Consider the following 14331-nt stretch of genomic DNA (forward strand, 5'->3'; position numbering starts at 1 on the left):
GGCAATAGATGAAAGAGAGGTTGTTATATGCACAATATCGGTCAGGCCGCTTACAAGCGGTACTGTTTGAAATTTGCACATATAATTTCTCATAAACTTTACGGTCAAATTGTGATGGAAGCGTATATTTTCATAATACAGAAAGAAATTGCCACCCGTAAAATGCTATACAAATATATAGTTAATGTTTTCAAAGTAGGAAAGGCAAAGTTATTAATTAACGTACAGATCAACCACAAATAGATGTTAATAAGGTGTACAAACTTGCATGCTTCAATACTTTTTAATCGCTTGCATATAAAACCTTTTTAATCGCTTGGATATAATAATCAGTTGATTCCAAATTTGGACATAATAGTTGAAGACTTTCCCCTAACGACATGCGTCCAATAGTTGTGAAAAAAGTTCGGTGAGACGACTACTTGGATTATAAAAACGACAGTTTATTGTCTTAATACAGTCAAAAAGCCTTGTTTAAAAATATTAAATCTCTTAAAAATAAATATTGCTTTAACAATAAAGAAATTCTATAAAAATAAATTTACGAATTAATATAATTTGGTATGGTATGTTAAATCGTTAAATTATTTTTATTATAAAATAAATCTAATCTATCACATAAAAATCATGTTAGTTTGTAAATTTTTTTTTCGTCGAATTATTATTATTAATTTGAAATAATTATTGATTTAACAAATTAAGTGATTATTATTATTAATTATTGTCTAATTGTTAAGTCTTAAATAATTGTTAGGTGTACAGTGACTATAATTGAGCTGCGAATGATTGACTTTTCAATAGAGCTGACCTAGCTTCAATCCCAGCTGGGACAATTCCAAGCATGTATTAAAGATAAAAAGAAACACTTAACCCTAAGTACATATCATATAATCTAAGCCGTCCAGTTGGACCAGTACTCCCCACCACATCTCTTGAATATTCAATCTTCAACTAATCAACATAAAATTTCGTGTTCTTCAAATGGGAATATATATTACTGCATGCAGGAGCTCTCTCTATCGATCTCAGCCACGGTCGTAAAGTTATATATGATCTATGCATGCTTGCAACTTGACTAATATTCAATTAATAATTCGTAATAAGAAATTCGAGTAATTATATGAAGAAACTAAGAAAATAGATTATTTGAGATTAAATTAACATTGTTTCTACTTTGGTGATTGTACAAAAGAATTAGTTGTATGAACAATCAAAGAATCAAAGAATATCTTTGCAAGAAATCGAGCTTGAACTAAAAAAGCTTGCTAGCAAATTCATCTATGGCAGTTCCGTCTAGACGATAAGAAGCTGGCTTTCTGGCAAGTTCTTTGAGCTGTGACAAGCTTCTCCCCAGTTGCAATGCCACCTTCATTTCGAACAACTCCCCATTCTCCCTTTTCTCCAAGTCTCCTTCCTCGAGTGTGGCTTCGATTGTTTCCTCCAATAGCCGGAAAAATCCACCATTGTTTCGGTACATCTCGAATATCATTCCAACTTGCCCACCGTGCTGGAAGGCATTAGCAGTGGTAGCTAATGCCCCTGCAACCATGGCTACGATTGATGCCCATGACCCATTACCAACACATGCAGAGCCAACAGCTGCAATCCCTGTGAGTAATGGACCCGAGATGGATAAGATCTTGTTAATCTTCAACACCTGGCTGCCCAGCCTTTCGTAGTCCTTACTGTCCTTTCTCTTCACCACTTCAACGATGTCCCGCATTTCCACTTCAAGTTCCTCACTCCACCCATTGTTCCCTCGTTGTTTTCTTTCTTGTGATTTAGTTTTCTTTTGGAGTAATTGGTATGAAGGCCACCAAGTAGCCGGCTCAAACTTTGTAGGGAATTTGTCAAGCATTGCTCCTAGCAAGGGAAGGGGGTAGGCTCGGTCAAGGGCCAAAACCCTCTCCATCACGTCCTTCACATCTTCTTCAGTTGTTGCTCCAAGAGCAAGAATAGTTTTTATTTGGCTCTGGAGTTGTTTGAATAATCTGGTAGCATTGCGTTGTTCTTCTGCAAGTTGTGAAGGTTGAATTTTGTTCATCACAAGCAGCATCCCTGCGGCTGCAGAATACAAGAGAGTGGATGACAACTTGAGAGCCAAAATGGGCATTCCGGCGCTACCAATCGCAGCAACACCAGCCATGGTTGCGGCGGTGAGAGTAATCATGTTGATGGAGTTTAGAAGAAGGGTATTCCAGTTGTCTCGCTGCTTTCCAATGTTGGCGTGCATCTCGACTCTGTCAGCCACGATCTCTAAGAGGGAATAGAGCTGGATGGTGACAAAAGTAGTTGAGTTTTGTGCTTTAATATCATCGACGAATGGTGTGGTAGTAAAATTGATGTTTTGTGGAGCTGAGATCGTGTTTGTGAACCCGTCGACCCTTATATTGTTGAATTTGTCAATCAGCTTTCTGGTCGTTGAGATTTTGGGAATGGAGAAAGGGGCTTTTGGAAGCTTTGGGACATGAATAACAGCATTAATTTTCCTGGAACAACAGCATGAAGAAGAAGAAGTAGGTAATAGGCCGAGAGCTGAAGCTTGTAAGGAAGCCATAATTGACAGAGGTTGTATCGCAGGTTTTGTTTACGTAGCTAGCTGTGCCTTGGAGTTGGAGGAGCAGGAGGAAAGGTTGAGAATGCAATTATGAAGGGTGGGGAGGCGGGTCGAGTCTTATTTATACCAAGGAAGTAGAGCTGAGAAGAAGGGGTCAGGTTGTAGGGGAATCAATATTATTGACTGGTTGACTCGGCATATTGGCTGACCCGGCCATTTCCTTCTCATAAATTTCATGTTCAACATTTCGTTCCTCGCGCGTGATGTTGGGTCTCTCATGCGACGTGGTAAAATCTAGTAGCCTAATACAAATAGCATGATTTCCGTCGTTAATATTGTTTCGATAGTGATACTCACTTATTGATTTAGATCTTTTATTAAGCATTTAGAATTGTTCGGAAAGCTGCAGCAACGATGAGAAATTTGTCTCTTTCACACTCTAAGTCCTGAAATTCAAATAAAAATATTAAGAAAAATATATCATCTCATCTAATTATTAATTTTACTTTTTTCAAATACTAACACAAAATAAAATAAATAATTTAATATTTTCAAATTTCAAAATAAAAATAATATTAAAAAAATATATTCTAACAATATTTTATTCAACTTTCAACTTTTATCTCAACTTATATCATTTTATCTCATCTACAAAAATAAACAAGACCTAAATCTCTCTCTTATAATACATGATTAAATGGGTGACCTGATCACTCACTATAACCATTGTTCATTTTAGAAGAGAAGGAGCCAGTTAGTTAGTTGAAGACACTCTGACCATAAATTGTGAATACAATACTAAAAACCTATATATATTGTGTGTGTACATGTATATATATATATATATATACTTTATTACATATATCTTTTATTATTTTCCATCTCTATCGATCCTAACTATTGATGCATATATATTATATTCCAGTTCTGCTATAGGTACCTGACGTTGAGTAACTTTGGAGAATCGGCTAGCATTGTCAGCCTATATATATTAAAAAAAAAAAAAAACAAAAACAGAGTAAAATGAGACCCAGCTGAAGAAAAATAAACGAGGGAGTGCCATCTGGGAGAGAGAGAGTGCCGAAAGTTTGAAAGAGAGAGTGTCGTTTGAGAGAGAGTGCCGTCTTTGAGCAGTGAGGAACAGATTGATTCGTTTTACTGAAGTTTATTTTGGATATGAACATTATTTGTTTTGGAAAGAATATCCAAATGAAGAAGTGGAGCTGATGTATATTTGTAGACAAAATCTAAATATTGGATTTAAAGTTTGGATTTAAAGTTCGGTATGAAGAAGAGGGGCTTGATGTCTCTTGTTAAAAAGTTTGGATATTTCAGAATTTAAAATATGGGAAATTGGGATTTAAAATTTTAATTTCAAGGTGTTACAGTAGATTACAAAGAGATGAAGTAATAGCAAAGTGGAAGAAAGTGAAGGGAAAGATGTCTCTTCATGTTCACTGTCATATAAGTGGAGGCCGTTTTCTCTTGGATTTGTTTGCTAAGCTCAGATATTTCACCTTCTGCAGAGAACTACCAGTGGTAAAAAGTCTCTTATTAATTCCCTCTAATTTTTATTTCCAATTTTTTGTTGAATCAGTGCTTATGAAAGCAAGATTTGTCTGAACATGTTTTGAAGGCCTTTTTCCATGGGGATGGGAATTTGTTCAACAACAATTTAGAATTGCAGGAGGCATTGGTTTGGGTTTACTTTCACAATGACAAAATGATGCAGGCAAGCGTAGAGCTTATCAGAAAAATACTCGAGCTATACCAAGAAAATTGTGAGTATCCGTGGTTAGAAGAAGAAGACGAACCTTGCTTTGTTCGTGAATGTTGGTGTTCTATCATTTGGATTAAATATAAAATGCGCCGTTTTAATTTTTCGAGGGATGGGTACGTAGGGCTTCTGCACGCCGGGTGCAAGTAGACTTTTTAATATTACCCAATATTATATTTTGAAAGAATCCAAGTTGGTAGTGTAATTTAAAGACAATAATTAATATTCCAACTTTAATTTGCAGGTATTTTCTTCATTAACTGTTAATTTCTTCTCATGCATTGGTTTACCTTCCCAATATATTCAAGATAAAAAGAAACAGTACTGTACCTAACCTAACATGATATCGTAGAACTAACGTTAGCCTGTTTTTTTTTTTTTAGAAAAAAAGAAAAAAAAAAAGAACTAACGTTAGCCTGTTTTTTTTTTTTTAGAAAAAAAGAAAAAAAAAAGAACTAATGTTAGCCGTCCAGTCCCGACCACATCTCTTGAATATTCAGTATTAAATTAATCAGTACGGATTCTCGTTGTTCAAATATATTATTCCAGAACTGCAGATCTCTGCATGTCTAAGCCGGTTAACACAAGGTCGTAAAGTTGTAATTTGTGCATGCTTAGCAACTCGACTACTATTCAATGAATACAGTAATAAGAAATTTCTGTAATTAAGAACGAAGTGAAAAGTGTTACTGCAAAGAAAGTAAGCTCATAAATTATTATAATTTTATATGATACGTTGGATCTATTTTATAATAAAAATAATTTTATAATCTAACGTACGTATGCATAATCAAGCTATATTAATTTGTGAAATTATTTTTATAAGATATCATTGTGATTAAAATATTTCTCACCAATGAAAGGCTAGTGAAAAATAAAAGAATAATATGACGGAAACTAATTGTTAGTAAATTACATAATAATACAATAAAAATTATAATGAAATTAATATTCAAATGAAATTACTTTTGTAACGCCGTGGTCTCGTAGGGGTCAAAAAGTTACTTCCTGTCACTTAAACTCACATTCCAGCAATATATTTATGACTCCAAATTCTCAATGTCATATATAAATTATTGTTACAAACCAACTATCTCAATATAATCAACATCCTAAAATACCAAGTCATCGGAACACAATAAAATTACTTAACAAAAATCGTCAATACTCATAGAAACCTTCTATGCTTTAATCATCTCACCCATACTCCATAATCTTGATCCTCAGCTGAAATTTTCAAATTATCTTGAAAAATTTTGTGGAGAAAATAGGTGAGTTATCAACAACTCAGTAAGCAGAGAATATATAATAGTATGTAAACATGAGCATTTACAGAATTCAGAATGCAAAACAAAATATTTACTTTCAAAATGTAGAATTAGAACATGTAATCAAAATATCAGAGCGGAATTTTATAAAACATTCTTATTCAAAACTCTTTTGACATATCACAAACTGAGACATCATCTTCATATTATATCAGAGTATCACATCGGGACATGTACAACTCCCGTGGTAGAGTTATAAACCACCATTATACCTGTGAGAGAGTTGTTTACTATGTTTTAACCTCTATAGTAGGGTTATAAACTATCATTATATCCGTGGCAGGGCCGTATGCCACTATTATACCTGTGGTAGGGCCGTATACCATGTTTAATTCATGTGGTAGGATTATAAACTACCATTATACTATGGGCAGGGCCGTATACCACTGTTATACTTGTGGCAGAGCCTTAACGGAAACATAACAGAAACAACATCGGAACTAGATTATAATTAGATACAGAATCATAAATTCATGCCAAGCTTTTTAGATGCTACATCATATCAAAACAGAGTACTAAACAGATTCAGATCATTTCACATATTAAAAAAAATAGATTCAAAATATCTTCGCATTATATGCACAATTTTTCATAAATTTTATATTCACTATTTTTGCATAGTTCAGAATATGCCAAAAATTTACTCATGTCTACACCAGTCATTAAAAAAAAAAAACTCTTATCTTTCATATAGATTTCATGAGTAATGTAGAACCAATAGCGGAGGTTGTTTCAAATTTCTTTTCAAAACATATAATGCACATTTTCATAAAACCAACCTCAGTCCATTTTATTTTATGCAAAGTTTAGTATAGGAATCCCGCTTACCTGGACTTTAACTTTTCTGAAATTTTTGACAATAATACCAAACAAATATCAATCGTCATCTATAAAATAGACACATAACTTACTTAAATCTCTATTTAAACACGTATTTGATATTTAAGTCTGAAATACTAAAATAATATATTTTTCCTAACAATATAAAATTCTCGTAACCCTTAAAATATCATCACTTTTCAAATTCATCGATATTCACTTAATTTCTCCATCAAATACTTTAAACTCTAGATGATTTTCTATAAAACCAATTGTATGGCTAACATATTTACTCAATCAACACTAAGCCCACGTGAAAGACACCTCCAACATAATATTTACTTTACATAATTATAACAAAATCTATTACCTAACATCAAAAACTTATTTAATAAAATAGATCTATTTTGTCATAACTAAAGCGTTCAAATAAAATTAAACACTTACTACTGAAATTCATTTATAAAAATTCTGATACTAAATAATCTAATAATAAGTAATATTATTTAAATCCCTAATTCTCTTTTGTAATAATATTTATTCTTAAAACAAAGCTTTCACAGAGTAAATTAAAAATTAAAATATAACCAGCCTACTTACAAGGGTATTTTTGGAATTGATCATAAATATGTATGGACTCTTTGGAAAACTGAACTTTACAAACAAATTTCTGGAATTACATCCATCCCAGACCAAAACCATGCGATGGAGACTATACTCACCGAGTGAGAGCAACTCGCGACGGAAAAGGAGGGTGTCGATAGATCTGGGGTGACGGGGGCTTCCTGTTGGCCGTGGCTTCCGTTGCGTGACTGTGAGACCCAGCCACTAACACTCATGCATGTGGTTTACGGCTCCATAAACTGTGGCACAGGGTCACGCCTTACGTCGTTTAAGCTCACGTTCTCATTTCCATTTCCATGCAGGTCCGTTCCTCACTTTTCATCTAGGTTTTATTTCCTTACTTCTTATAGCATATATATATTTGTGTTGAGCATCCTTGACCTAACTTGAGTGCCGCTACTACCTCTTCATGTTCTTCAGCCACTCTGAAAATCACCAACGTGTCCACTGCCCAGCCACCGAAGCTGCTGCCCAACGTGCCGTAACCTCCATTGCAGATTTTGGTTTCCCCTGTTTTAGATATAAAAAATAGAGCATTTCAGCCACCATCCAAGCCGCTGCAGTCACACTCCATCGGAAGCTACACCGTGCCGTGCCCCCACAGAAACCGCCGGCGAGGACATTCCTTCACCCCGGTCCGCCGCACACTGCCTCATCCCACGCTAGTGACCAGGCGCCACCCTCGTCCGCCGTAGCCAGCCTCAGCTCCACACCGTCGTGCTCCCCCACCTCTCCGTGACGATTAATTTTGTTCGGCATTGTTGAGAAAATTTTCGAAAAGCTAAGAAGTCTAGGTAAGCGGGGTTCCTATGCTAGATTTGCATAAAAAGAAATGAATTGAGGTTGGTTTGTAAAAATGTGCATGTTGTTTTAAAAAGAAAAAAAAAAGTGAAAAACAACCTTAGTATATGTTTTGCATTCCCTCATGAGATACGTATGAAAGAGAAAAGAAATGTTTTTTTTTTTTACATGAAATGTGTAGACATGAGCAATATTTGACATGTTTCTGAAATATGCAAAAGAGCGAATATGATATCATTGAAATTTTTATGCATGTGATATGAAATGATTTGGATCTATTTTGATCAAATAGAAATGATATGAATATGTTTCACACGTGTTTTGATATGATATGGATATGATAAAACTTTGGCATACTTATCTGTTTCTGAATATGGTTCTGATATGATGATACTGTTCACGTGATATGGTTGGTACTACCATGATATGATATGAGTGCACCTACTTTGGAAACAAAGTGGTCTTTTTACGTGTTCTTTCCTGTGTGCACAATCGGGACTCCGAGATTGAAAAAGGAGAAGTTCACCACATGATACTGCCTGGTTTGGCCACCGGGGATAGCACAACCCTACCACGGGGGTTAAACATGGTATATGATATGATATGATAAGATGAAAATGTTCAGTTATGTTATGCCAAAGTGTTTTTGAATATGAAATGGATTCTTAAATATGAATTGTTGATTTTGAGTATGAAAAGATTGAAAAGTCGATCTGATTTTCTGATAACATGTTTTTATGAGATCTGCATATAAAAATAAAATGTCTTTGTTTCTGCATACTGAACTTTCTGAAAATGGCTCATGTTTACATACTAGTATATGTTCTCTGCTTACTGAGTTGTTGATAACTCACCCCTATCTTCATAATATGTTTCAGATAATTTTGATGCTACAGCTGAGAATCAGGAATAGGGAGTATTTGCAAGTTTTGTGGATCATAAAAGACTAAGTGCCTTAGGGTGCAATGACTTTTGGAGAATGACTTTTTGGTAGTATTGATATTTTATGTGACTTTGGTATGTTGAATAATGAATATTTCTAGTTTTGTGGAAAAGTTATGTATAACGACGAGACACCATTGATGTGCCCTTACGTAGGAACATGGATATTTGTGTTAAACAAATAGCTTAATATGTTATGGAGACTCTGGTTCATTTTAAACGCATAATTGGAGTTGATTTTAGGTGACATGAGTTAACTCTCCAGACCCTCGGGGACGGGGCGTTACAGTGACAGTGGAGCTGTGAGGTGGGAGAGAGAGAGCAGACGTGAGGGAAATAGGGACAGATAGATAGTGGGGGAAGGTTCGACGTGGGCTTACTGAGAGGAAAATGAAGGAGTTAAGGTGGCACAGTCGGTAGTTTCTATGGCCAGTCTGATTGGCGCTGCTGTATCTCACCTTGTTGTGGCTGGTGGCACCTAACGGGGTTGAGAGCCAGGCAAAATGGGGTTGCTCTGTTTCGGTGTAGCAGGGTAGAGCGCTACCGTTGGTAGTTTTTGGTGGTTGGGCGACAGTGGTGTAGGGCGGAGGCTTGAGTGCACATTGAGGTGGCTTGTTGGTTCTTTCCTGGACGTGGAGGGCAGCGGTGCAATCTGTGGCTTGTTGCCATTGTGCGTGAGTGGCTGCGGTTTATAGGTTGAGTCAAGGTGGTTGTCGGATTCACGTGGCTGGGCAGTGGGGCTAGGGACTACTGTTGTGCAGGGGTGATCTCGACACGTGGGGGTGGTGTGCAAGAAGGGTATCGCGGTGGCTTTGGGCGGCGTTGCCTTGAGGCTCACTTGTTTTGCAGCTGGTTGGTAGCGATGTCTTGCTGCCTCTTGGTTGGAGGTTTGTTTCCTGAAACCTATGAGGAAGGTGCGGCAACCCTAGTTTGTAAAACTAATGAACAATATGCTTATACGTGAATATATATATATATATATCTATTTATACAAAACTGTTACCGTGAATGTAGTGGGAAAGGAACGTGCATGGTGTGCAGACGTGCATGTAATCTTATCTAGTTCATGGGCTAGAATTTTGTGTAAATTTTTGAAATGTTTGGGCCATTCTTGGGTGGTGTAATGACTTAAAAAAATGGTTTGGCCTGGGTGTTACAAGTTTTGACCGAAGCATGAAAATCTTGTTTTTTTAAGAAGATTCAAACCGTTTGCAGTATACAAAGTTTTAATTTAACCGGTATAGTAAAATACTTCTTGACTTGACTCTTCTAAGATATAACAGCCCAACTGATCATTGGATAGTTCAAATCTACTCTACATAAGAGATTAAGCCCAAAGCTCTACTCAAAAAACACCTATCTGTTGTCCGGAAATATTCTAAAAAATGTCTACTGTACTCCCATATATGAAAGAAAACAACACCACACTAGAACGAAAAGAGACCCTATACGAACGCCAACCTTTTTGAAAAATCATACAATTCGTAAACTAAACGTAGTTTGTCTTAAAAGGCTCGGCTTGGACAATTGAATAAAAAGACAATATATAATGAATCGTATAAGTGGATTTTTTTTTTTTACAACCGAACAACAATAGGAAATAAAGGCAGCCAAAGTTAATCTTAAAGCGTTTGCAATTCTTTTTCGGTTACCCACTTGAATGTCAAAGTAAATGATGCCACAAGTCTTCCTAAAAAATATAAAGAAAAAATTGAAGGAAATCAACGGTACTAATGACCTCTTAAAAAAAAAAAAAAGGTTGGTAATGATGATCATCTCTTGAAGAAACGTTATTAATAAATACTATCTATTAAAAACTTACCAACATATATATATATATATATATATATATATATATACAGAATCAACTTGACTTAATTTCAAGCACTAGTAGTCCTTAATTTCAAGCACTAGTAGATCGAATTAGTTATATGAACAATACAATCAAAGAATCAAAAAATATCTATGCATAAAGTCTAGCTTGAACTAAAAAAGCTTGCTAGCAAATTCATCTGTGTCAATTCCATCTAGACGATAAGAAGCTGACTTTCTAGCAAGTTCTCTAAGCTGTGACAAGCTTCTCCCCAGTTGCGAAGCCACTTTCATTTCAAACAACTCCCCGTTCTCTCTTTTCTCCAGGTCTCCTTCCTCGAGTGTGGCTTCGATTGTTTCTTGCAATAGCTGGAAAAATCCACCGTTATTTCGGTACATCTTGAACACCATTCCAACTTGCCCACCGTGCTGGAAGGCAATAGCAGTGGTAGCTAACGCCCCTGCAGCCACAGCTACGATTGCAGCCCATGACCCATTACCAACATATGTAGAGCCAACAGCTGCAATCCCTGTGAGTAATGGACCCGAGATGGATAAGATCTTGTTAATCTTCAACACCAGGTTGCCCAGCCTTTCGTAGTCCTTACTATCCTTTCTCTTCACCACTTCAACGATGTCCTTCATTTCCACTTCAAGTTCCTCACTCCACCCATTGTTCTCTCGTTGTTTTCTTTCATGTGATTTAGTTTTCTTTTGGAGTAATTGGTATGAAGGCCACCAAGTAGCAGGCTCAAAATTTGCAGGGAATTTGTCAAGCATTGCTCCTAGCAAGGGAAGGGGGTAGGCTCGGTCAATGGCCAAAACCCTTTCCATCACATCCTTCACATCTTCTTCCGTTGTTGCTCCAAGAGCGAGCATAGTTTCTATTTGGCTCCGGAGTTGCTTGAACAATTTGGTAGCATTGCGTTGTTCTTCTGCAAGTTGTGAAGGCTAAATTTTGTTCATCACAAGCAGCATCCCTGTGACTGCAAAATACAAGAGAGTGGACGACAACTTGAGAGCCACAAGGGGCATTCCGGCGCCACCATTCGTAGCAACACCAACCATGGTTGCGGCGGTGAGAGTCATCATGTTGATAGAGTTTAGAAGAAGGGTATTCCAATTGTCACGTTGCTTTCCAATGTTGGCGTGCATCTCGACTTTGTCAGCCACAACCTCTAAGAGGGAATAGAGCTGGGTGGTGGCAAAAGCAGTTGAGTTTTGTGCTTTAATATCATCGACGAATGGTGTGGTAGTAAAATTGATGTTTTGTGGAACTGAGATCGTGTTTGTGAACCCGTCGACCCTTATATTGTTGAATTCGTCAATCAGCTTTCTGGTCGTTGGGATTTTGGGAATGGAGAAAGGGGCTTTTGGAAGCTTTGGGACATGAATAGCAGCATTAATTTTCCTAGAACAACAGCATGAAAAAGAAGACGAAGAAGTAGGTAATAGGCCGAGAGCTGAAGCTTGTAAGGAAGCCATAATTGACAGAGGTTGTATCGCAGGGTTTGTTTACGTAGCTAGCTGTGCCTTGGAGTTGGAGGAGCTGGAGGGAATTTGGTTGAGAATGCCATTATGAAGGGTGGGGAGGCGGGTTGAGTCTTATTTATACCAAGGAAGTAGAGCTAGAAGAAGGGATCAGGTTATACGGAAATTAATATTATTGACTTGCTGACCAGTTGACTTGGCATATTGGCTGACCCGGCTATTCGCTTTCTTATAAATTTCAAGTTCAACATTTCGTTCCTGATCGTGATGCTGGGTCTCTCATGCGACGTAGTAAAAACTAGTAACCTAATGCGCGCAAATAACATTTTCGTTTCCACTTGCCTTGGTTTCATTGCGTGTCATGCAAATTATATATATATATATATGTACACACATACATACATACATACTAGGACGGTAGCGAGCACGTTTGGATGAAATCTCTATTAACAAAAATTATATGGTTTTGTATAAAAAAAATTGATTATTGAATAAATTATTTAAGATTTGTTTACAGGTCCTTTTACACCGGGAAAAAAAATTTTGAATTTGAAATACGTACAACATCATCTACAAAAATTCAAAATTTATTGTTGTAACAAAACAGAGAAAGAATTAAGGTTAGAACAATTTTCTTATACCTAAAGAAAAGGAGAAAAATGAAAGAATTTTAAATAAAATTATGGATTCTGATTTATTTATATTTATTAAACTTGATTATAAAAACCAAAGGTTGATTTGAATAAATGTTTTTATAATCCATTTGAACAAAATTATAAAGTAAGTTTTTAAATGCTTCAAACAGAACAAAATGTTAAAGAATTTTTTCAATCGAATTCTTGCCATTAAAATCACTTCTAGTAAATATAAAAAAAAAAAAAAAAAAAAATTAAAACCAGCATTATACCGTTCGCCCATTTCTTTATGAAAATCTTTCTCATCTGTCTGCTCTTTTGTTTGGACAAGAAACAGCCTAAGCATTTTTTGCTTTGCTATTACAATATCAATATGTCCATTTTTTTTTTGTTTTTGTAAATAATGAAATAAAGTTTTAAAATCATAAGACCTTTAATTTTTTATACGAAATAATTTACTTGAGCAATTAAGTAAAGAGAAAAGATATTTATAATCGTGAATTATATAAATTAACCGTCGTGTAATCGTTTTGAAAAAAGTGAATAAAATATAAGACTCAAATAAAAAAATAATATTTTTTTAACAGTTAACGTCACTCTAACTTACCATTGTAACTCAAGTAAAATAAGAAATAGTGACAAGTACTTGCACCATATGCTAACTTACCATTGTAACTTGCCAAGAAAGGGTTGTGTACGAAATTTTATTGTATGTTTTTTAACCATTGTTACAGAAGTACCTAATGGTCTAAATGAATAGTTTTTCTTAACATTTAACAAATCTTTATTTTTTGTAAAGTCCACTGATTTTTTATTTTTATTTTTAAAAAAGACAGTTTTTATTATTCAAGATCATATCTTTATTTATTTTTTTGTGAAGTGCACCAATTTACAACAAAAAAAGGCACCAATTTTATAATATCTTTTTACTTTTTAAAAAAAAAAATTAATCAGTTTGTTTAGTGATGTTTTGTTAAGTTCAGCGATCGTATAGGTTTTTGTTTTCTTTTTGTCACCTGGTTTAATAAAAACCTTGAGTTCTTTTTTTTTTTTTTTTTTTTTGAAACAAAACCTTGAGTTCTTATAATCAATCAAAACTTACCTGGTTTTTTTTTCTATACCTAGAAACATAGACCAAAGTTCTTCCTGGACTACATACAAATTTCTTTTACGAACATTTTTTTTACGAACATTCACCAATCATACAATTCCTTTCATAGTTTTTACTTAATAAGAAGCATGTCTCTATTTTTAATAAAATGCTTGAGTCCTAATGAAAACATAAAAAACTAAAACCCAAAAAAAAATATAAAACCCAATATCATACAAACCGAATGAGAATCATGTCTCTATTTTTAATAAAACCTTGACTTTTAATTGAAAAAAAAAAACAACTTATAAAAGCCTAAAAAAATGAACCAAAAAAATATAAAACCCAATACCATGCAAACGGAACCAAATATATAATACGAAAATACTGACTATTCTTACAGTAAAAAACAGAAGAACATCTACTAATCTATTAATAACAAAATATACAAATCC

At 35.1% G+C, this 14331-nt stretch overlaps 1 protein-coding gene and 1 pseudogene across 1 annotated transcript; both read right to left on the reverse strand.

Moving 5' to 3' along the window:
- Window positions 1-1252: 1252 nt before the first annotated feature.
- Window positions 1253-2718, reverse strand: LOC121264223 (probable F-box protein At4g22030). The gene has a single exon (XM_041167308.1). It carries the CDS (start codon window positions 2555-2557, stop codon window positions 1253-1255), a length of 1305 nt encoding a protein of 434 aa, XP_041023242.1. The 5' UTR covers window positions 2558-2718.
- Window positions 2719-10834: 8116 nt separating this feature from the next.
- LOC121264229 lies at window positions 10835-12204 on the reverse strand (annotated as a pseudogene).
- Between the last annotated feature and the right edge of the window lie 2127 nt (window positions 12205-14331).

Source organism: Juglans microcarpa x Juglans regia, chromosome 5D (assembly GCF_004785595.1).
Source record: "Juglans microcarpa x Juglans regia isolate MS1-56 chromosome 5D, Jm3101_v1.0, whole genome shotgun sequence".
Lineage (NCBI taxonomy): Eukaryota > Viridiplantae > Streptophyta > Magnoliopsida > Fagales > Juglandaceae > Juglans > Juglans microcarpa x Juglans regia.

What these genes read in the sequence shown, in the direction of transcription:
- LOC121264223 (XM_041167308.1), bottom strand. Translation starts at nt 2,557, where the DNA reads ATGGCTTCCTTACAAGCTTCAGCTCTCGGCCTATTACCTACTTCTTCT.